This window comes from Nicotiana attenuata, chromosome 5 (assembly GCF_001879085.1).
Source record: "Nicotiana attenuata strain UT chromosome 5, NIATTr2, whole genome shotgun sequence".
Lineage (NCBI taxonomy): Eukaryota > Viridiplantae > Streptophyta > Magnoliopsida > Solanales > Solanaceae > Nicotiana > Nicotiana attenuata.
The window spans coordinates 19,859,130-19,881,579 of record NC_031993.1 but is presented as its reverse complement, the minus strand read 5'-3'; the positions used below and the strand labels follow the sequence as shown (position 1 = coordinate 19,881,579).

General features: G+C 36.0%; 2 protein-coding genes across 2 annotated transcripts; one reads left to right on the top strand and one right to left on the bottom strand.

The window, feature by feature from the left end:
- LOC109225449 (2-oxoisovalerate dehydrogenase subunit alpha 2, mitochondrial-like) lies at positions 9,734 to 14,282 on the top strand. Its single transcript, XM_019390120.1, has 9 exons — positions 9,734 to 10,123; positions 11,264 to 11,398; positions 11,501 to 11,683; positions 12,387 to 12,544; positions 12,657 to 12,756; positions 12,944 to 13,055; positions 13,145 to 13,284; positions 13,455 to 13,640; positions 13,946 to 14,282. Exons 1-9 carry the CDS (start codon positions 9,896 to 9,898, stop codon positions 14,111 to 14,113), a joined length of 1,410 nt encoding a protein of 469 aa, XP_019245665.1. The 5' UTR covers positions 9,734 to 9,895; the 3' UTR covers positions 14,114 to 14,282.
- Positions 14,414 to 22,234, bottom strand: LOC109225448 (SAL1 phosphatase-like). Its single transcript, XM_019390119.1, has 8 exons — positions 21,968 to 22,234; positions 19,788 to 19,863; positions 18,586 to 18,659; positions 17,561 to 17,766; positions 16,405 to 16,615; positions 16,218 to 16,316; positions 15,972 to 16,125; positions 14,414 to 14,828 (listed from the first exon to the last, which is right to left on the bottom strand). Exons 1-8 carry the CDS (start codon positions 22,178 to 22,180, stop codon positions 14,665 to 14,667), a joined length of 1,197 nt encoding a protein of 398 aa, XP_019245664.1. The 5' UTR covers positions 22,181 to 22,234; the 3' UTR covers positions 14,414 to 14,664.

The following is a 22,450-nucleotide window of genomic DNA, read 5'->3' as shown; positions in this document are numbered from 1 at the left end:
CCTCTATTGTTTCCCTCAAATCTATGATCACAACTAGGAGGTCATCTCTTTCTTGCTCTAAGGCATCGATTTTTTCCACTAAGTCATTCTTTTCTTTACTAAAATTTTCAATGGTTTCTTTTAGTTCAATAGCTTCTACCATCAAGTCGTCTCTTTCATGTTCTACACTAACATTTTTTTTAGTCAAAACCACCTTTTCATTATCCAGATCACTTATTGTTTCCTTCAGATCAACCACACATACTACCAAGTCATCTCTAGTTTGTTCAGCATCTCCTAACTCTATGGTCAAGGCATCCCTATCATCTACAAGACTATGATAGGCATCAATTAATACATTTGCTAATGACATGAGTTTTTTTAGGAGAGTAGGATTTCAGATTTCTTTGAACGTCCCTGAAGTTTACCTCATCATTATCATCATCTTCATCATTATCTGATTGAGCCATCAAAGCAAATATTGAATCATATTCATTTGCTTCACTTTCAACTGCCATCATAGAGCTATCACCTGTATCAGTTTCTTCTTCAAACTCACTGGAGGAATCTCCCCATGCTGCAAGAGCTTGCTTTACAACATTGTCAGCGGCGTTCTTTCTTTTGAAGCATTTGTCAGGCACCGGGTTCCTCTTTGCTGATTTGTCAGGGTTGTACTTGAAATGTTCTTGCTTCAGGAGAGGGCAATTCTTAATAAAATGCCCTGGCTTTCCACATTTATGACAAAGATCATAATTCTTTGGTCTGCTGGAACTGCCTCTTTTTGGTATCCCTCCGTTTCTTCTAACCATTTTCTGAAACCTTTTGGCTAAGTAAGCCATGTCACTATCCTCCTCACTTGAGTCATTGCTTTCAGCTTGAGTACCAGGTTCTTTTCCTTCTTTGGTTCTCTTCTTTCACTGTCCTTCTTCTTCTTCATTTTGTAGGTTTTCAGATTTCCGACTAGCTCATCTATGGTCAGCTATTGCAAATCCTTTGCTTCAGTAATAGCATTCACCTTACTCTCCCATGAACTGGGCAGGACACTGAGAATTTTCCTAACGAGCTTGTTCCTAGGAATAATTTCACCAAGCGAGTGTAAGTCATTTATGATGGAAGTGAATCTTGTGTGCATGTCTTGAATGGATTCATCGTCCTTCATTCTGAAGAGTTCATACTCGGTGGTGAGCATGTCAATCTTAGATTGCTTTACTTGAGTGGTTCCCTCTTGAGCTATTTGCAAAGCTTCTCATATCTCCTTGGCAGATTGACAAGCTGGGATCCTATTGTATTCATTAGGTCCTATGCCACACACCAAAATTTTCTTAGCACGAAAATTTTTCTCAACAGCTTTCCTATCTGCGTCATTGTATTCTTTCCTGGTTTTAGGCATCGTCACAGGAGGGTCTCCAACCTTCTTCATTGGAACATAAGGACCATCACAAATAACATCCCACAACTCAGAATCTTCTGCCATGATGAAGTCATGCAGTCTTGTCTTCCACCACCCATAGTATTGCCCATTGAACTTGGGTGGTCTATATGTAGACTGACCTTCTCTAAAATTTGGTGGAGCAGCCATGAGGATCCTTTCTAGGTGTTAACCTGATAGAAAGAACCAGCTCTGATACCAATTGATAGAATATATGAGTCCACCAAACTATATAGAAACCAGGTCCTATATGAGTTTCCACTGAGAATGCTAATATAACAGTAAGTAAAGAGAACATGGAGTTTTTACGTGGAAAAATCCCTGCTCAAGGGGATAAAAAACCACGACCTACACTGGTAGAATTTCAACTTCACTATGAGCAACTTTAGGTTACAACCTATGCAATCTAGGAATTAAACACTTAATCCCTCACTAACTTGTAATACACCTATTACAAGTCACTTTGCAATACACTTATTACAAAGACTTCAACTCATGACTAACTCTAGTCACGACACAAACACTAAAGGTTTATGCTTTACAAGGGGTTCCTGAATCACCCTTCTAGATAAGCAAAGTAGGAATTACAATGAAGAACAATTACAAAGTTACAACTCAACTAAGGACATACAAAATACTTGTTGTAGTAACTGGTCCGTAGTAGTGTTATTCTTTGTTCTTGATGCACTTGAGAATTGAATGCTTGGCAGGCAAAACGGTTTAAGTGCTTGAACGAATTCTCAAGTGTTCAAGTGATGTTTTGTTGTAATATTTAATGTCAACATGAATGACATCACTTGAATGATGTAATCACTTGGTGGGTCAAATGAGAAGTGACTACAGAACTGTGTTGCACTGTTTTTGTGTACAGTGCAGACAGTCACTTTCCAGCTGTAGACAGTTAACTTCGTACTGCTGTCAGGAAAACACAAGGGTATCAGGTCCCTGTGTTGATTCTCTATCTTCTGAAGTCATAGCAACTCTCATAAGCTGAAGTCCGTTGATTTGAGTTGTGAACTAAGTGTGTCAGGTTCCTTATCTGGTTCTTTGACAGTAAGTTTGTTAGATCATCAAAACATAAAGCTAAGGTACTGTAACCCCATCAAGCTTACAAGCAGCTTACACAACAGCTTGCAGTAGCAGCTTACACAGCAGCTTCCTTTCTTCTATAAATAGAGGAGATTTCAGTTCATTATATACATGAGTTTGAAGTTGAATAATACATCAATCTCTCTCTCTATACTTGTCTTCGATTTATTTACTTTACAATCTTTATTTTATAACAGTGGGATTTTATTTTATTTGTCAAGCGCCTTTTTTCTTTTTTTCTTTTTTTTTGGGGGGGGGGGGTCAAGCGCCTTTAAAAAGTGGAGAATGTTGTAAAATAAGCCCTGTTTGGTCTTCTTTTGAACATTTTCATAAATTATTGTTCACATGGACATTTGAATTCCTTAAATTCTGGGTATAGTAATTGATTATCCGTTTACTCTTCCCGCTATCCAATCGTCAATTCCTATTAACTCACACACGGACATATTCCCTTGCTTGAAGGCTGTTGTTGCGGACCTTTGACTGCAGATATATTTGGATCATGGAACTAAACTATACTTTTAAAGCAAAAGATAAGGGCAGAAAACGAATACAAGTAATTGCCACGATCTTCTTCTTATCCATGTGGATGATTTTATTTTTCCGAATATCCATGTGTATGATGAATATATTATTTAGTAGTAGTACTGCCCTTATTTCGTTTGTATTTCATTTTGCTCCCTAAAAGAAAGGATTTTTACGATGGCTTTACCCCCACTAATATTTCCTTTGACGCTTAACTCCAATAACCAAAGTGAGAATGATAAAGTTTCTAAAATGACCTTGTTTGCAGTAAATTTTAAAGTATGGAAAATAAACAGCAATCACAAAAAAAAAAAATATGAGGAAAAGTAATTTTATTAACCAATCGTGAGTCATTGTGGGTCTGTTTGCTCCCTTGATTCTTCTCTCGAATTGTTCTTCGTGATTCGAGGTTTAAACAGCGTACTTCTCGAACGTAGGATGATGCGTACTTCCTTGGGATGTATCCATAAAAAGAAAGAACATCTCTTGATCACTTCGACAGCTTTGAATAAGACAACATTTGATGTCTTGATCTCTTTGTGCATATTCCATGAATTGATAGAACTTGAGATAATTTCTCTGTGAATATCCCAAGAGTTTATGGGATTTCTAAGATGCTTTCAAAGGGAATATGTGTAACCCCTTTTATATGTGTAGTTAGATTTTAGGGTAAATTAGCCTTCAAGCAACCCTAATGAACTATTGGGTATAAACAGAATAAATATGGAGATTTTTACCTATCTATAGTACATTACAAACTTATTTACCCTTCCTAAAGGAGTTATCACTTAATTATATTAGCATATACACAATTTACTGTTTATATACAGAATAATGTATTAAACTCCGATCTTTATTTTATCTCACTTTTCTTCCTCCTCCCCATTCCACCCAACTGAATATAAACAGTATATTTTCGTCCAAAATTGATCGTTACATGTAACAAGAAAGTTTTCCCTCCACCAAGTCCTAAAATTGTGTAAAAGCCAAGTGAAAAATGCTACGCAAATGAATATAGCAGCTAGCAAATCTTAGTACCTCATGCTGATGAATGAAAAATTTCGGCATTTATTATCTTAAAGAATGTAGTGCAGAATTTGGATTAGAAATTTTCTACGTTCTCCAATTCATACACAGAGAACAAAAGGATGGGCAGGGGAGCGCGTAGCATGTTAAATAAGTTTCTTTTTTGGCAGCGATTAAAAAGTTTGGCAGCTTTGAATCCAAAAATCAAATTTTGCAGAATTATCTTTGGTTTGAGTTGGTGTTGTTGCAAATGATTGAGAGCTCGAAATTGTTGATTCAGAAACTATGTAACTAGAATTCTGCTGTTTGTTTTGAGATCTAGTGGCTTAAGTACCCTTCCTAGAAGGTGGCAGAGCACTAGAGGCTCTTTAGGATGTAAATTAATTTTGTTGTTATCGTAATATTTCACATAAAATAAAAAAAAAATGATTTAGAATATCCTTTGGAGTTTAATCTCAATTTTGAGAGAATTTGGTGAAGAAGAAGAAGAAGAAGAAGACAGAAAATAAATTGTATATATTTTGTATGTCGGGTGTTGAAACGCCATGCACAGTAATACAACTAACATAATTGTATACAAGTTTTATATAAATTGTATGTAAATTATAAATTTTTACTAGATTTTGTACAAATATTGTATTTAAATTGCAGGTAAATTGTAGATTTTTACCGGATTTTGTTGTTACACCCCATGTTTTTATACGTGAGAGTATGTCGTAAGTCAGTTGATGTAAACTCAGAAATAAGATTATATTTGGAAGCATATAAAGTAAGTTAATCATGTTATCTTGGAGGTTACAAATATTTAAGATCATGAATAAGAAGTACCAAGAGGGTTGGAAAGCGTAGAAGCTAAACCAATTGAAGAAAATAAGTTTCGTCGAAAGTCGACAAGTTTGGAATGTTATAACGTGTACTTTGGGGTGAGACTATGATTTTTAACATGATAAGGAGGTTATGCAATAAGTTATTTTTGTCGTGATAGTCGTGTGCTACGTTTTGAAGTCGAGCAAGTTGTGGAACAAAAGTTGTCAAAGGTCATCACAAGTTACATTCATAATGTGCTGAAAATTAGGTTAAATGCAGCTGAGCTTTTATCCCAATATACTTGGAATTATTGGATGATATACCTACCAAATTGAATATCTATGAGTCTAGCTTCCAATGCATTAAACCGTCTGTCAATACGACATCGGAGTAGAGAGATATTGGCGTTTTCGCGAGACTACGCAGCAGCTCCCATGGGACCCACTTAGGCGGTGCTCGACCTACTTCACTTTAAAAACGATTTGGACGCCTATTTTCTTCTCATTTTCGAGTCAACTTCATCTCCAAACTTCTCCTAACCCTCCTAAACAGATACCATAAGGATTTGAAGTGATTCCAAAGTGATTACACCATTTTTCAACATCAAAAGTTAGTTCTAGTGAAGAACAACACCTCTTTGAGGTTGTGTTGTCATTGAGGATAGTTGTGGGCTGTGTTTGGCTGAAATTTCAAGTTCTTTCTACTGGCTAAGGTGAGTATAACAGCCTATTAATTGTGCTTAAGCTTGCTTTTATGTTGGTTAAGTTTTTAGGATGATAAACTACAAGATAATACTTGGATTAACTTAAGTCACTTCTATGGTGTTGTATTGCCATTGAGGGCTGTTGTAAGCTAAATATAACTTGGATTTTAACTTGAAGCTACTGTAGGAGGTATGTATATTGTGTTCTTGAATGTGCTTAAGGTTATCTTGATGTTGATTAAATTAAATGGATGGACTAGACATGAACTAGTGAATAAAGTTGCTAATTGAGGATAGTTGGAGTTGTGGATTATTTTCGTTGCTATAAAAATATGGTATAAGGCTGGAATTATTGATGAATGACTTCATTATCATGTTAATGATACTGTTAATTTGAAGTAAGAAATCTATAAGGGGTGATATGGGGTATACGGATTCCAATCAGAGCTTGGCGCTCGTCGTGAAGTAGTTGTGACTTGTTGTTGCTATATGGTGTCTTGTTATTGATATTTATATGTTGCTGGACTTCTCTGGTTGTTGTTTTTGTTATATGGTATTGGAGGAGGCTCTTGTTACAGGGGAGATGCTGCCCAAATTTACATAAACGAGCTACTAGTTTAGGTTGCAGACTTAGCCTTTACTCCGCATTAATTTTGAATATCCTTATGCTATGGTAGATTAAGTTGAGTTGTTTAAAGAATTGCTTGGAAGGTAGTAAGGACTCAACGGAGTTAATACATATGATACCACGAAGCGAGAAAGCACACAATCATAAATGATTCTATTCTTAGGCCCCGTTTGGCCATGAGTTTTGCCAAAATAAATTTGAGATTTATTTTCAAAACTCATGTTTGGCCATAAATTTTGCCCATGTTTTGGCCAAATCCCAAATCCCAAATCTCAAATCCCAAAATCAGCTATTGAGCTGATTTTGGGCCAAAATCCCAAAACTTGGGAATTATATACATGTTTTTTCCAAAATAAAGTTGGAAAATATGTTTTGAAAACGTATGTCCAAATACATTTTCATCTTCAAACCAAACTTCACCCAAATCAGATTTTTCAAAATAAATTTGGGATCTATGGCCAAACGCTAGCTTAGAAGTACTAAGGTTGCCTATGTTCTTGATTCCCTATATGTCCTACTACCATTTGTCTATTCATGGGTCTCATGACATTCCGAGAGATCTTATTGACTTACTTCATTATGCATTGCATTCATTTATACATGTATATTGCCCCATGATCAGATGGCGTTATATACGCGTACAGTATATGTATATGGTGTATGGGGAAAAGTTATAGCGTTATATACGCACCACCACCTGATCAGCTAGTATACGTTGATGTTTTGCTCACAGAGGCCGATATGATATGATGCGATGCCCTCAGAGGCTTGATGATGTTATGTACGCATATACCTATGCATGATATGACATTTATACGCATATGTATGACATTACAAATGTCATGATTCACATAGTTATTCAGACTTACAGGTTGAGTTCCTTACTCCATGTTTCTTTCATGCCTTTTATATACTGCTTTCATGCCTTACATACTCGATACTTTATTTATACTGACGTCCCTTTTGCCTAGGGACGCTTGCGTTTTATGCCCGCAGGTCCCGATAGACAGGTTGACAGTCGTCCTAATAGGCTATCAGTTTAGCGGAAGGTGTTGGTGCACTCCACTTGCTCCGGAGTTGCTTATTTGGACATGTATTGATTGGTATGGCGGGGCCCTGTCCCGAACTTTATGCCGTTTATGCACTCTTAGATGCTTGTAGATAAATATCATGTATATGGATACTTGTATGGCCTTGTCGGCCTATGTTTTGAGCATACAAATGATCATGTCGGCCTTATAGGCTCTTATGTCACATGTATAAGCTTATATATTATGTTGGGTCGTCATATATCTAGTATTCCCTTATGTTTTATTCTGGTTATATCATGACGGCCCTTCTGGCCTATTTACCCATGATGGTATGATAAGAAAGATACGTTACATTGTTACTGGGTTGACTAAGGTACCGGGTGCCCGTTGCAGCTCTCCGATTTGAGTCGTGACATTTGTATATAATTTGTAAACTTTAGTTACTTTGTGTAAATTTTAAAACTTAAACAAAAACGGATAAATAAGTTTAAAATTTCGTATATATAAAAAAAAATCCCTAGACTGATTCATTGATAGAAAACATCCTTCTACTAAGTAATATTTAAATATAGTGCTTTTGAGCGTGAAAATGTAACTAAAAGAGACACATTTAACTCACATATACGCTTCATTTGACCTATGCACACATTATTAGAACAATGAGCTCAAAATTATGAATATTCTATTATTCTCTAATATATGCTACTCATCAATTCTTTCCGCTAATGAAAGAAAAAACTCTTCCATTTTTATAATTAGGTAAAACTTAACATTGAGGATGATTATTTTCCAATTTTTTGCAAGAACTGACTTATCTAATTGACAAACTTAAAGGGACTAGTTTGGTCAGTTTCTCGTATATATGAGAAACATTTTGCTTTAATAATATAGTACCTAAAGATAAAAATCTATCTGCACCCCTATTTTACATCAAATTATACTAATTTATCTGCACCCCTCGTTCATAGGTTATTTGGGCCACAACTCTTTACAACGGAAGAAGTGCACAAGCAGAGGTTTATAGACTACTTTTGCCTGCAACTGTTTATTTTCTATGGCAAGAGAGGAACATTAGAGTGTTTCAGCATAGACAGAGGAGCCCAACTGTTATTGTTAGATTAATTGTTCAAGAAGTGTTCAATAGAGGAACTATGAAGCTAAGGTTAGCTAGGATCTTACAACATCTAGATTTTTATCTAGTTTAATTCTGATAGTAGTATAAAAAGAAATAACAGATATGTACTGGAATAGAGAAGCTCGCACTCAAAATCGAACCGTAACCATTAGCCGAACCGAAAAAATGGTTTATTGGCTTGTTGGTATCAGGTTATCGGGATAACGGTTGGTGAACGGATTGAGATTTTATAATTAACGGCTTAACGGATTGGGAGTGGATTACTCAATTTCCTTATCGGATAAACCGTTAACCCGTTAATTTTTTTTATTTTTATACTTTTACCCCTATGTATATCAAATAATTTTTGAAACCTTAAGGTACTCTCGGAAACTCCAAGGTGCTCTTTCGTGAATTCCCAACTATTGTTTCCCCTTTCTTTTGCAGTTAAAACATGTTATGTTTACCGTATATTGCAAAGCATGTACTCAAAATGATGTATGTTAAGAAGTTACGTGCGTCTTTCTTTCTTCTTCTATTGTTGGTATACATATTCCTTAATTGTACGGTTGTCCTGAAGAGTAAGGGATAAAAGACACTTCCTTTTAGTGCTTTATAGAAGTAGTAATTAAATCTGACAACTTGCTATAAAAAATTCTTAGCTATGCAACCAAAAGAACTAGGGTTCAAAACTTTTCTATTTGATTTAGCCGATAAACCGCCTGATAATCGTTAATCCGATACCAATCTGCCCGCTATTTATTGGATGGCTAATGAATTACTATATTTATAATCCGATAGCTGATAAGCCAAAATGTTAAGCGTAATAATCCGCCCGATAAGCACCCCTAGCTCGCACAAGAGACAGAGGGTAAAGGAGTTGAGATCGTGTTGCTCAATTCTCCTATTTATTTATTTGTCCTGTACCGTAAACTTTTAATTGATAAATAATGGAGTATCCGATATTTACCAAAATAACCCTAGAAGCAGATAAAGAGGGTGTTTGGATTGACTTATTTTAAGTGCTTCTTGGTTTTTAAGCATTTTTTTAGTTTGTATGGTGTTTGGCAATGATAAAAAGTGCTTAAAAACACTTACTTTAGGTATAAAGAGTACAAAAATAAGCCAAAAGCCAAAAAGTCAAAAATTGGGTATTACAAACTTATGACTTTTGGCTTTTAACTTAAAAGCTACTTTTTATAAGTCAATCCAATCACCCTCAAAGTTTTTACCGTACCTAACTATATCAATCTAAACCTCCTAAGGCCAATAGAGTTAAATGATCATAATAAATTATTAAGGAGGCAAGATTTACTATCTTTCAAATTTCAAGGGGCGGAAAGTGAAATAGAGTCAATATCAATCTTGTCATCTTACGAATATGATAATATCTTTTTAAGAAAATCCAATTTCCACATGGAATCTCACTGACAATGAAGCTCGTTGCTTTGCTTACGCCTAAACTTCTGTTTTGACCTTTTCGTCTCTCCTTCTCTTCCAACATTCCCTTAAAGCTTCTCCCTCTCCCTCTCTCTCACACACACACACAGAAAGAAACATTGCGATGGCTCTGTTCTTCTCAAAATCAAGAAAGTTGGTCTGTTTGAAACCCAAGATGGGTTTTTTGGGTTCACATTCTGTTCATCATAATCATACACTTATATCGCCAAATCTGAGACACCCATTACGAATTCTTGGATTCTATCCTCCCCAATTCGCTTTTCGCCGTTTTGAATCAACCAAAGCTGAAACACAGCTGAATAACATGCACAGCATTGACAATAATTCCCAGGTATATACATGTTTTCCTCTTTTCTTCCTTTCAACTTTGATTTATCATCTTTTGAATATTCTCTCTTCTTATTTACAGTACTTAATTATTGTCTATCACCCTCCCTCAACGTGCAATTCCTTTTTTTATGGCCAAGCACATGAAAATTCTTTTTTATAATAAGTGATAGTGAGACTCGAGCAAATATATTTAAAGTTGCATTACCATTTCATCTAAAATTTATTAGAGAAAATATACTTTTTATTTATTTAATACGTAATTGTTTTCAACTCATATTTAGGATATAGTCTTGTTCTTATCTTTTTCTATGTGCCGTGTCGTGCGAGAATGGGAGACCATCTTAGCTTAAAATTGTGGCTGCTAATTAGTTAAGGTTCAATTCAACTAAAAGATTGCCCCTTGAGTTGCCTCCTTAGCATTTCATACTCTCTTCACGTCGATAAACAACAGGACTTGCTTATCTGATTATGTTTATAAACTGATTTCATTACATAACATCTTCTTAGTTTAAATAGTCAAAGAGTTACAAATAAACAGACTAATACTATGTCTTAGGAGAGATACTGTTCTTTATCATTCTCTAATACGTCTTATAGATCTCAACAAGTTAATGAATCAACAATCACTGAATTCCAAATTAGTTACAGTCAGCCATATGAATCTTCTGTATTCATCCTGCTCTATTTCATAGCAATACTAAACAATTTGTCTTTTTAAACAAATGGGAGTTCTCTAAATCTGGCACCCGGTGCACTAAGCTCCTGCTATGCGCGGGGTCTGGGGAAGGGCCGGACCACAAGGGTCTATTGTACGCAGCCTTACCCTGAATTTTTGCAAGAGGCTGTTTCCACGGCTCGAATCCGTGACCTCCTGGTCACATGGCAGCAACTTTACCAGTTACGCCAAGGCTCCCCTTCGAGTTCTCTAAATATCACATCAATATCCTCTATAGGTGTTAACCGGTACTAACAAAATATGAAAATGATCTTCACCAGTTATTCCATTAGCTACGTCCTCAGATTGATAAAAAGGATCTTCACCAGTTATTTCATTAGCTTCATCCACAGGTTGATATTTCGAGATGATGCATATATCCTCTTTCGAATATCAATGATCATAAACTTTCCTTTGGATATATAGGTCCTCAATTTCCCTGGATTCAAAGTCAAATTCACCTCACATTTGAACTTTATTCCTGAAACGAGGGAGGAGAGAGTACACTGCTACAGGGTCCTTGACGATGATGGTTATCCCATGACTAGCAATTTCGTACAGGTAATAGAAATATATATATTTAAGCAAGCTTAAACTTTGCAATCAAGATTCAACAGAGGAATGCTTATATCTTATCGATCGTTTGGCATTCATCTTGGTCAGATTGACAAGGAAGTTGCATTGAAAATGTATACTGATATGGTCACTCTTCAAACAATGGATACAATCTTTTACGAAGCACAAAGACAAGGAAGAATATCTTTCTATGTTACCACACTTGGGGAAGAAGCTATCAACATTGCATCAGCTGCAGCACTTAGGATGGATGATTTCATCTTTCCACAGGTTAGTCGTCGAGCACACAAACTTACATATAGTATGCAAAAGTCACATTTTATAGAACTAAAGATGTAAAAATTCGGATAACAAATATGTGAAGTGTTGATTATACATTTTGTGCACCGTGTCCAATTGAGTTTCTTTGAATGACTTCAATCTAGCGTTGAATATCCATTTACTAGTATTCTAGTTCTCTGTCTCTTTCTTCTAGTACAAATCGTCAAATTTCTTTTCTCCAACATCAGTAGGAGTTTGTGCGAAGCAATAAGAAGATTCTGCTTGGCGAATAAGTCGAGATTTTTAGTTTTAGCCAAAAGTGATTTCCAATTTTCTAAAGAAATAGCATAGATATAAATTTTTGCCTTGGATCATCTGTCTCAACCATAGGCGTCGTTTACCATTAAACTCAGACTTGTTCACCAGGTGCATTTTGGAAAACATCTTTATTTGTTGACTTCCATATGTTGAACTTCAAATCTTCTCAAATAAATGCCAAATTGATGCTAGTTGAGATTGATTTTTATAGACTTTCTGCGGTAAATAGCTTTTGTTACCTCAATTTTGGATAATCATGAGATAAAAGCACATTTTAACTGAAATCTTCAGATTTTTCATGAGATAAAAGCACATTTTAACTGAAATCTTCAGATTTTTCACTTGTCCAATGATTTGACCAGTAATGTCAATGATTTTCTTTTTGTCATTGTAGTATAGGGAGCCTGGAGTTCTATTATGGAGAGGGTTTACTATTCAAGAATTTGCCAATCAGTTGTTTGGAAATAAAGACGATTATGGAAAAGGAAGGCAGATGCCTATCCATTATGGATCTAATAGGCACAATTATATTACAGTTGCATCAACAGTAGCGTAAGATACTCACGCTTTTGTACTGCTACGCTACTTTAAGATTTTCAAACATCTTTACTGTGATTTGTATGAAGTAAATAGTTGATGAAGAGTAGTGGTGATTTTGCTTCAGTACTCAGCTTCCACATGCTGTTGGTGCTGCCTACGCTCTGAAGATGGACGCGAAAGATGCATGTACAATTGTATATTTTGGCGATGGAGGCTCTAGTACGGTAATGATTTTTGCATATTTGATGACTTGTAATACTGTAATTAACTATCTAGGATCCTCAGGGGCTAGGAATAACCTTAATAATCTAGCTAATCATTTGCAGTACTATGCACATACTCAGATTTTGACAGATAGTGCTACAATTTTGTTGATGTTCTTCCCCCTAAAATTCATTGGTGTCATTTCAGGGAGATTTCCATGCTGCTCTGAACTTTGCCGCGGTCTTAGACGCGCCTGTCATCTATTTCTGCCGGAACAATGGTTTTGCAATAAGTACGCCTGTTAGTGACCAGTTTCGAAGTAGGTGCCTCTCTTGGCTGCTCAATTGTTTGCTACTATTATTTGTTATTGGCTACTTAATTAGACATCTATTTATGATAACTTGTTAGGTGATGGTGTTGTTACCAGAGGAGAGGCCTATGGAATTCGTAGTATCCGTGTGGATGGTAACGATGCTCTTGCTGTTTTTGCTGCTGTCCATGAGGCACGGAAGATGGCTATTAATGAACACAAACCTGTTCTTATTGAGGTAACATTATTGTTTTTGCGAACATAAGTAGTCTTCATATAGCTGACTCCAACTAGTTTGGAACTGAGACCTAGATATAAAAAATCACCTGTTTTATTTGCTATGCTAGTTTTGGAAATGTTGTTCGTTGCTGATATTTAGAGTTTAACAGACATTTTGACGTTCAACAGGCCCTTACCTATAGAGCAGGACATCACTCAACCTCAGATGACTCAACCAAATATCGTCCAGCTAACGAAATCGAATGGTGGAGAAGGGAAAGAGACCCAGTAACTAGATTCAGGAAATGGATTGAAAGAGAAGGCTGGTGGAGCGCTCAGGCTGAGTCTGAACTTCGCAATAATATCAGGAAGCAGGTAATTTCTGCTCTAAGAGAAAAACTTGAAAGACTAATTTGTTGTTTCATGTATAGCTTTCTAAAGCAGAAAATTATCAAAGTATTTCTAGACACGAATCATTGGTATATGCTAGTAGAAAATATGGATAACTTATGGTGATAGGAAAACTAAGTTCTTGTAATATTAAACTGAGACGGGCTTAAATGGAGCGACACGGACAGTAAGGATTTCATATAGCCGATCACAACTTTGTTGTTGTTGGGTAGCAGAAAAGAGATCAAACAGTTGGGTTTTTTTTTTAACTCGCTTTCATTGTGCTACAGGTATTGGAAGCCATTCAAGTTGCAGAAAAAACAGAGAAGCCTCCAATTAAGCATGTATTTACAGATGTATATGATGTTCCTCCAGCAAACCTCCAAGAACAGGAAACATTCACTCGTGAAACAATCAGAAGACACCCGCAGGATTATCCTACTGATGTTCCTATCTAGTTGAAACTGCTTGTGTATTTTCCCTTATAATTTTTTCTTCATTTTTGGTGCTAAGTTATTATATGAAAATGCAAAATATCATTGATTAAATTGATAGCTAATGTAACCAGCAAAGTTGTTTTAACTCAACATTTTCATAATGAAAATGGTTGCTCTCAAGAGGGACCAATCTATGAAAGTAGCTGCCCACCCAACCGTTTTTAGCGTGAAAATATGAAAGTAGTAACATGAAAAATACAATGGTTACTAGCCTCTTCACCTTTTTTTAAACCTATGAAAGTAGTAAAAACTTATGAATGATGAAACTGGAAAATTTGAGGAATAAATGGAATGAGTTCTTTAACAACAAACAGCACAAATTACATTCAGAAAAAAAGGAAAAATGAAATTCATCAGGCTGAGTTGACAACAATCAAAGTAATATCAGAATGAAATGTGTAAAAGCAAGAAAACAGGTGAAAAATGAGCAGCTGAGGTACCATTCTGTGCGCAAAAGTTGTGTACATGTACACGAAGATAGCTGCAGTTTACGCTTATTGGTTTAATCATTATTATAAGGACGAAGATTTCTCATTCAAAGACTCTGTAACAGCCTTTAGGAGAGCAGGCATCAGCTTTTGATTGGTAACAATAATGCCTTCGTGTAAATCAAGGTATCTTCCCCTGGAGAAGTCCAACGGGTTTCCTGCAGCATCTGAGACTACACCTCCAGCTTCTGAAAATTAGATGACATATATCTTATGATTAGCAAAAAAAATTAGATGACATATATCTTATGATTAGCAAAAAAATGCTAGCTTAACCTTTGAAAAAAGGTGGCCTAAAAAGAATAAATTACAATGTGTAGCATTAAAAAATAAAGAATTAACCTACATAGCGTCCACCCAACCGCTTAAACTAAAAATAGCATGCGGATATATAATCCATGTATAATATGTGTATAACCATGTACAATCAGTTTAAAATCTATAATAGCTAGGAAAAGTAAACAATGAATCCGTCCATCTATTTGTGTAAAGATCCCATAAAAAAATATCAACCACTTTGGCCGATTCAAAGTAGCTATATTTGTCAGACCTTCTAATTTAGCCCATCCGAAGTAGCTCAATTTTATGAGATTTTGCATTCAAAAATTTCCTCAGTAATGATGAGTGTTGCCAAGTGAACCAATATGTGCAAATGTTCGTTTAACTGCCTCATTAACTTCAAATGAAACATAAATCACAAGGCTGAGAGAAAGGCTTTTTGCCCGGATTATCCGGGCCGGATATAGGAAAACTAAAAACCTTTCAAGCTACATGAGGTGGCTTACACATTATTTTTTTTATTAGGATATGTACTTTTCAAGGATTGGTGACTATCTTAATTAGGTTCGAGATCAAGGAACCTGGATGAAAGTGAATCATCAAGTGGCAGAGTGTTCAAAAGCAAGGCCAAGTGAAACCAAGGATAACTGATGAAAAGAGCAGAAGAAAACAAAGTGGTAGAGTAACATAAACTGGGCAAGAGAGAATTCAAGTATACAATCCGATCTGCCAAAAAAGTGCGACCTGATCTCTCATGTGAATAAGGAGTTGGAAACTTGAGAGGGAGACTTCTGAACCTGAGATGCTCTGACAGGAGGACTGATAACGAGCATTAGAAGGTATGTTTTGCTTCTATACAGCTGATACTAGCAAGTGAAGAAAAGAGCAAGGTTTGAGTTAAAACATTTGATAGATTTGAGATATTTTATGGCGCTACTAGGTCCGTTTGTTTCATTTCATTCATCTGAGCATGTATAGTGGTGATAAGTGATGATTCAAGTGTAGCAAAAAGCAGATATAAATTTAAAAAATTTACAAAACATAATATAGACCTGCAACAACAAGATATCCCGCTGCATGATCCCATATTTTCTCACGGTAGCCCTTATGAGGAAACCGCAGATATATTGCTCCATCTCCACGGGACAAAGCACCATACTTTGCCTGGCTATCTATTCGAACTGGTGGCGCTCTGACACCAAGTTTCTGTTTACAGAAGAAGAATAAAGATGTTTAGTCATACGTATTACTAAGAGAAAACAAAAACATAAAAGAAAACATTGAAAGAGAACTCATACCTTTGCTATGGAGCTAGATAGGTCATGCAAAGAATGTGCTGCTTCAAAAGATTCAAAAAAAGATGCCTCTTCGGGATTGTCTAAATCAGTAACATGCACCTGAAGACAATAGAGCAACCTTTCAGCTGAGAAGGTATACAGGATTTGAAGTAGTTAGTTAAAATTACTAAACACTCCAAACAGAAACCTTTATCGGCGTAGATCCATCAAGAGACTGCATGTAAGTTCCAGAACCAACTTGGGCATAAAAGAGGCAACCAACTTTTTCTTGAGGATCCTGTGGATTGTGGGAGGCCACAGAAGATAATGGAAGATTTGGACAGGCTAGGACGCCCAAAACCGCCTTCCCTTCATCTAGCAATGCCAATGCAATTGCATATTGGTCTCCCCTTACAAACCTACAGAAAGATTAAGACCTTTTTAGAGGGCTCATAAATATGTTTTGTATAATCAGATGTACTTTCCTGAAATCAAAGAAGCAAAAGTTCAGACATAGACATAGTAAGTAATCTTACAAACATGTGAGATAGAGAGTTTTGTATGAACAAGGTCGCACATCCCAGTTATCAGTTGTGGTTGATCACAACTGGTAATGGCATAAATTCACTGGGTAGTGTACGCATATTTCACCAATTTCAAAATCTACAAGCAGCAGAAGTCATGGTATTGAGTGAGGAGAGAAGGAGAGCTACCACAAACTTAATTTGAAAATCTGGTAAACTGCTATTAAGCTGAAATAAGATTAATTCAACTCCTCTACCTTTACTTTTGTATTTTGCTATTGCCCTTATTTTCTCCCATTATTCCAGTTCAACGCTAGTATTATGTACTTTCAATAGAATCACCAAGCAAATGAAATGCATTCTTAGATAGCAGTGAACACTAGCCAAACGTGGCCATGATATATGTACTGGATCAGTAGCCACTCGGATGGACAAACAATTAACGAAATCCAATGAGCTATAACAACTGCAGCTATTCATATTCGAGACCAACCACAGTCTCAAAGCATATTTTGTTCCATCAATTTTTCGAGTGCCAAGCTCATTATAAAAACAGTGCTATTAAGAAAATCCGAAGACTAAGTGTAAGGCTTAGTGCAATCACAAGGTATAGCAAAAAAAAAAAAATCTGGTCTCAGCCAAGACAGAACAATTAACAGACAGATGTTGTTTCCCCCAAAGTACCATTTAGCACAACCACATCATGTTTCCCTTCTTTTAAATAAAGAAGGGAGAAGTCCTATATCATACTTTTGCATTGAGATTAACTGACTTGCAAACAAGGATAGTCCTTTTCTTTATCTAGCAAAAACTGACTTGCAAAATCTTATTTCCACTCACCCTTTAGTACCATCAATAGGATCTAACACCCAATGCTGACCAGAAGGACCCCCTTCAGATCTACCACTATCAATGGCAGCAAGCACATCTTCTTCAGATAACGGAGCATTACCATATGTTTCATCACTAGCAAGTGTTTCATTGACAAGCTTCATGATACGCTGTAATGTTTCTTTTCCCTCTTCTTTACGAAGGTCTCCAGAGTCCTAGAGAAACTTAGATTTAGAACTCCCATCCTTTAATTTGATGCAAAGAACATACATTTTCCACTGAAATGGGGAAATGAATATGCAGATAAATAATAAACTGCAAAGCAGAAATGAATTAAGAGGGATACATCACATTAAAACAGAGGCAGACTAGTAATGACAACGACAAGACTCTTCCTAAGACATCAAAATCAGTCAACTTTGTTTTGCTATGAAATCTCTGGGGTTTTCCCTTTAAGATTTCATCAGATATTAGGAATAAAGAAGCTCATCAAATCAAACATATTAGCTGGTTATGTTTCAAGGAAAATGGACAGGAGGGAAAAAGTAATAAAGGAGAGCCTTTCAACTGCTCTTATTTCATGAAATGTTAAAAGATGATACCATGACCATCGTTCCACTACCAAATTGATTCATACATATTGTGCCCCAGGAAAAATATGCAAGTCCATAATCAATTCATCACTTGGGTTGAGGCTGTGATGCCCAGAATAAATTGGAATAGTTGACCTCCTGAGGTGCTGAGTGTGATTTCTGGTCACTAAAATGAAGAAAGTCCAAGAAAAGAAACCTAGAATGCATCCTTTATTAGCTGAGAGAATTGTTAACATTTCCGTTACTCTGACAATATTTTCTGCCATCTTTCCGTCAAAAGTAATACCTTGCCTCGAATTAGATTAGCTATGCACAAATCATTTTGTTGAAAGTGTACAACTTTTCAAAAATTCTTTCCAAGGTTTCATTTGAATGATATCTTAATGAATAAAAGACGAAGATAAACACAACATGCTAAATAGCTAAGAGTTCAAACATTACCTCCTCAGCCACTAATGAAAATGATGCAGAATCCAACTCTTTCTGCAAAACAACGCTAACCACGGCCTGTGAGCCTGATAATCAAATGTAAGCCATTTTCAAAAGGAGAGAATAAATTGCAGGGTCTACGTCAACATGATAACAAAAGCATAAGATGTATATTAGTTGCAGAACATCAGTTTCTTTAATGCAGCAATGAGAAGCATCTTGCTCCATGAGAAAGACAGAGAGGAGGTGGAACATAGAGAGAACGGAACCAAATGTCAAAGGAAATAGACTGGTCCCTGCATATTACATCTTCATTCTTGGAAGCATGCTATATAAACATCAAAGAAAAAGATGCTCATAGTGACAGGAAAGGGCAAAACAAACATGCTAAAGATCTAGAGACATTAAAATATAATTGACTTTCTAAAAGCTAATAAGTAACTCTTAGTTGAAGTTATCTAGTTACTAAACAAGCTAATACTAGTCAAAAGTCATACGACCATACATCTTTCTACCAAACAACTTGCTGTTTTCATAATAAAAATGTACCAATACATGAAAACATTATCTTCAATAATTGACAATCTAATCCGTTCTCTAAATAAGTATAAAATTTGAGACTCCCAAGTGGACATCAGAGGAAGTTGGCTAAAAAATTATTTACTTACTTTTCAATTTAACTATTCTAAATTGACTATGATAGTTGGAATCGTGCATTTCGAGTACTTGATATCAAATTTTGCTTAATCTATTAGCCCTTTTGCAACTAAGCTTGATTACTTAATACTACATTTGCAGTTTAACAAGTTCCTACTATCGCTTTTGAATTTTAACATTTAAGCCATTTCATTTCAAAGATGGTCAATTAGACAAAAGATTAAATTTAAGCCACTTAAAGTGGAGCAACGGAGTAATAATTACAAGAATAAATGCGACCAACATCCGAATGAAGGCCAACAGGTCCCCTCTCTTAACTATTCAATAATACTGGTCTTACAAAACCATTACAAGAATGATGTCCCCACATCAGTCATTTTATAAAGCATATTTCCCATCAAAATCAACCAACTATACCGCATACATCATTATTGGGCCAAAGATTATTGCTGAAGATAAGCTGAAGGAATTATGAATACTCTCTCAAAATTGAGTTAGATATGTTAAATAGAAGAGTCACAAATAAAATGAGAACATAAGGAGATGCGCTATTATACCATAATCAGCCACTGTCACGGGAGATTTGTCAGACTTCGATTGAACATCTGCTTGCAACAGTGCTTTTTGGACTTTCTGCAGAAAATAGAGGAAGAGGTGTTAGCTGACTGCATACAGAAATTGCCCAGAGGAATATGCCAAAAAAGCTGATAGAACTGAAAAATTCAGAATCAATCCAGTTTAAACATAATATCAAATTGGAAATAGAGACCTTCTCATGCAAGAGTGAGAGCCATGAACAACTCCTCCCCACCCCCACCCCGCACCCCACCCCAAAAAAATTACAAAAGAGCATGAAAGCGTGGTGATTTCAGAACAGATACACAGCTGCTTTTAAGGTTTGATATTGTGCATTTTGGAGGCATAATGTGGTAGCAAATTATACAGTTAGAAAGGCTTCATGATAGGTAATGGTCTGGTACCAGTTCAAAGACCTACAGGCTATAAGGTGATTAACAAGGGCTTTTTCTTTCTTGAAGATTTGGGAAAAAGAAAAGGAGACTCTACGAAAAGCATAAAATACCATTCTAGGTCCATTTGCAGCAGACCTTAAGGAAAAATCTTTATTATGAAACTCCAATGAATTAGAAGGATTCCCACTGGGCATATTCCCTTTCCTGAAACTATTTCAAACCAACCAGGAAAACGAGATACCCAAGTTACGAACCTTGTACCACACTCATGAAAAGAATTGATCTTGCCCGTGTCTAGCCAATTGGAACCTTAGATGATTCTAAACATTACAGAATTCCCCTGCTATAAAAGATGTTCAAGAAACACATAATGGAAAAGAAACAGAAAACCTTCAGTAAAACACTCTTAATTAAGATCAAAAACCACTATGCTTATTTTTTAAATAGTGCCATTGATCTCAAAGTAGATCAAATTTAGTATTCGCCCATTGCAAGCACTTCTATCAGCCATTTTATAAAATTTCAAAGGGCTTCTCTACTCGCTTCTTTAATATCCTATTTTAGACATATGGAGTATTTCTGACATTCAGGTGTTAGATCAAAGCGGACTTTTACAAACAAACCCCAAAACTAATTCCTCGGAAGCAGAATTTTGCTCCTGTACTAGAAAGTTCCCCTCATTCCTATACAAAGATGAACGCTTTTCACTTTCTTGAAGATAAACTAAAGCCTGTTTACCATCCACACCATGCTTTTCATCCAAATATTCATCCCTAGAACTCTCAACTCTTATGTATGCAACAGACGACCTAAGTAAAACAAAATACCAAAAATAATCTCATTACACAATTATCAAGCATATACTTTGAAATGGCGGGCTCTTTGGTCGTCTGGACCCATATCTGGTAAAAGTGATAGCCTGGTTATCCCTACACCCCACGCGTGTCCAGGAAGTCATGCTTGTGCTCTTTCTTTTTGGTCCAGGCCAGGCACTTCATATGTCTTTGGGTCTTGATCTGAGCACTCGTCTAACTACTAAGAAAGCTCGAGGGAACTTTCTTTCTGAGCTATTAGCTACCGGTCTTATTTCTCTTGGTCAGTTCTAAAGGTCTAAGGGGAAGACCTTTTTTTACTCCTCAACTTCTGGTACTTGCAACCTTTTTCTGCCGAAAGAGAGAGTGCAAACCTTAAGGGGTCGTGATCAAGAAATGAATTAGGCATCGATCCTTCTAGCGGTAAGGGTGAGGCTTAGGTCAACTAACACAAAAAGATACAGTTCAATCAACGATTGCCTTTGGGCTACAAACTCCATATGGGGAAGGAGCGTTTAGCTCCCAAATTATCTGAAACTTCATGTCTCATACTACCATTTTAAGGGTATTAAAATGTAAGAAAAACTAAAATAAAATCTTTTCTTTTTTATAAGAGTTGTGTCCGCATTAGCTTGCGTGGATGCAGCTCTGCGGAGCATAGATATAGATATAAAAACCCATTGAAATTCCAACAAATATTAGATTTGAAACCATAATTTCAAATGTCCAATAAGTTCAATATCAAGAATCAAATTCATCAAGTTCAAATAGTAATCTGCCTCTGTCATTAATCACTAGGAATATTTATCAGAAAGAGAAATAACGATAGGATCTTTCTCCATTTCACATTCACATAAGCACCACTTCACAACAAAATTAAACCTGAACTTACAATTCAAACACATTTAAACACAACCATCAAAAAAGAAGCTAAAATAATGAGCAGAAAATTACTTGGCAAAGGCGAGCAGCGAGGGAAGCAGCTTTCTTGGCAGCAGCAAGTTGTTTATCGTAAGACATGGAAGAAGCTCTTAGGGTAGTTTTAGATGCTTTGAGAGTGAGGGAAAGAGAAAGGGAGAAAAGAGAAAGGGGTTTCGTATTTTTTGGTAATGGCAGGGTTCGTGTTAAGGAATTTATAGTCCCAGATGACACTGCGAAAGTAGCCATGTCCAATTCTTGGAGTTGGTGGCAAATAGCCAAATGGGGCTTACATTTGCTTAGGCCTGTGTGTAAAATTTATTATTTGCCAAAAACTTAAAAAGGAAAAAAAGAAATATATGAAAAATACAGACATGTACTTTTTGTACAAGGATAAAAATGGAAATATTTGCATAAAAATTAACCAATGATTTTTTTTTTTTGGGTAAACATTTATACCCCTAACTTTATTTTAAAATTAAACTTTCTCCTCAATTTTGAATAATAGACATTCTTTCC

What these genes read in the sequence shown, in the direction of transcription:
- LOC109225449 (XM_019390120.1), top strand. Translation starts at nt 9,896, where the DNA reads ATGGCTCTGTTCTTCTCAAAATCAAGAAAGTTGGTCTGTTTGAAACCC. An exon ending in ACAGTTGCATCAACAGTAGC is followed by an intron (nt 12,545 to 12,656) that starts GTAAGATACTCA and finishes ATTTTGCTTCAG; the next exon opens with TACTCAGCTTCCACATGCTG. An exon ending in GCGATGGAGGCTCTAGTACG is followed by an intron (nt 12,757 to 12,943) that starts GTAATGATTTTT and finishes GTGTCATTTCAG; the next exon opens with GGAGATTTCCATGCTGCTCT.
- LOC109225448 (XM_019390119.1), bottom strand. Translation starts at nt 22,180, where the DNA reads ATGGCTACTTTCGCAGTGTCATCTGGGACTATAAATTCCTTAACACGA. An exon ending in ATGGATCTACGCCGATAAAG is followed by an intron (nt 16,317 to 16,404) that starts GTTTCTGTTTGG and finishes TATTGTCTTCAG; the next exon opens with GTGCATGTTACTGATTTAGA. An exon ending in GGGATATCTTGTTGTTGCAG is followed by an intron (nt 14,829 to 15,971) that starts GTCTATATTATG and finishes TCTAATTTTCAG; the next exon opens with AAGCTGGAGGTGTAGTCTCA.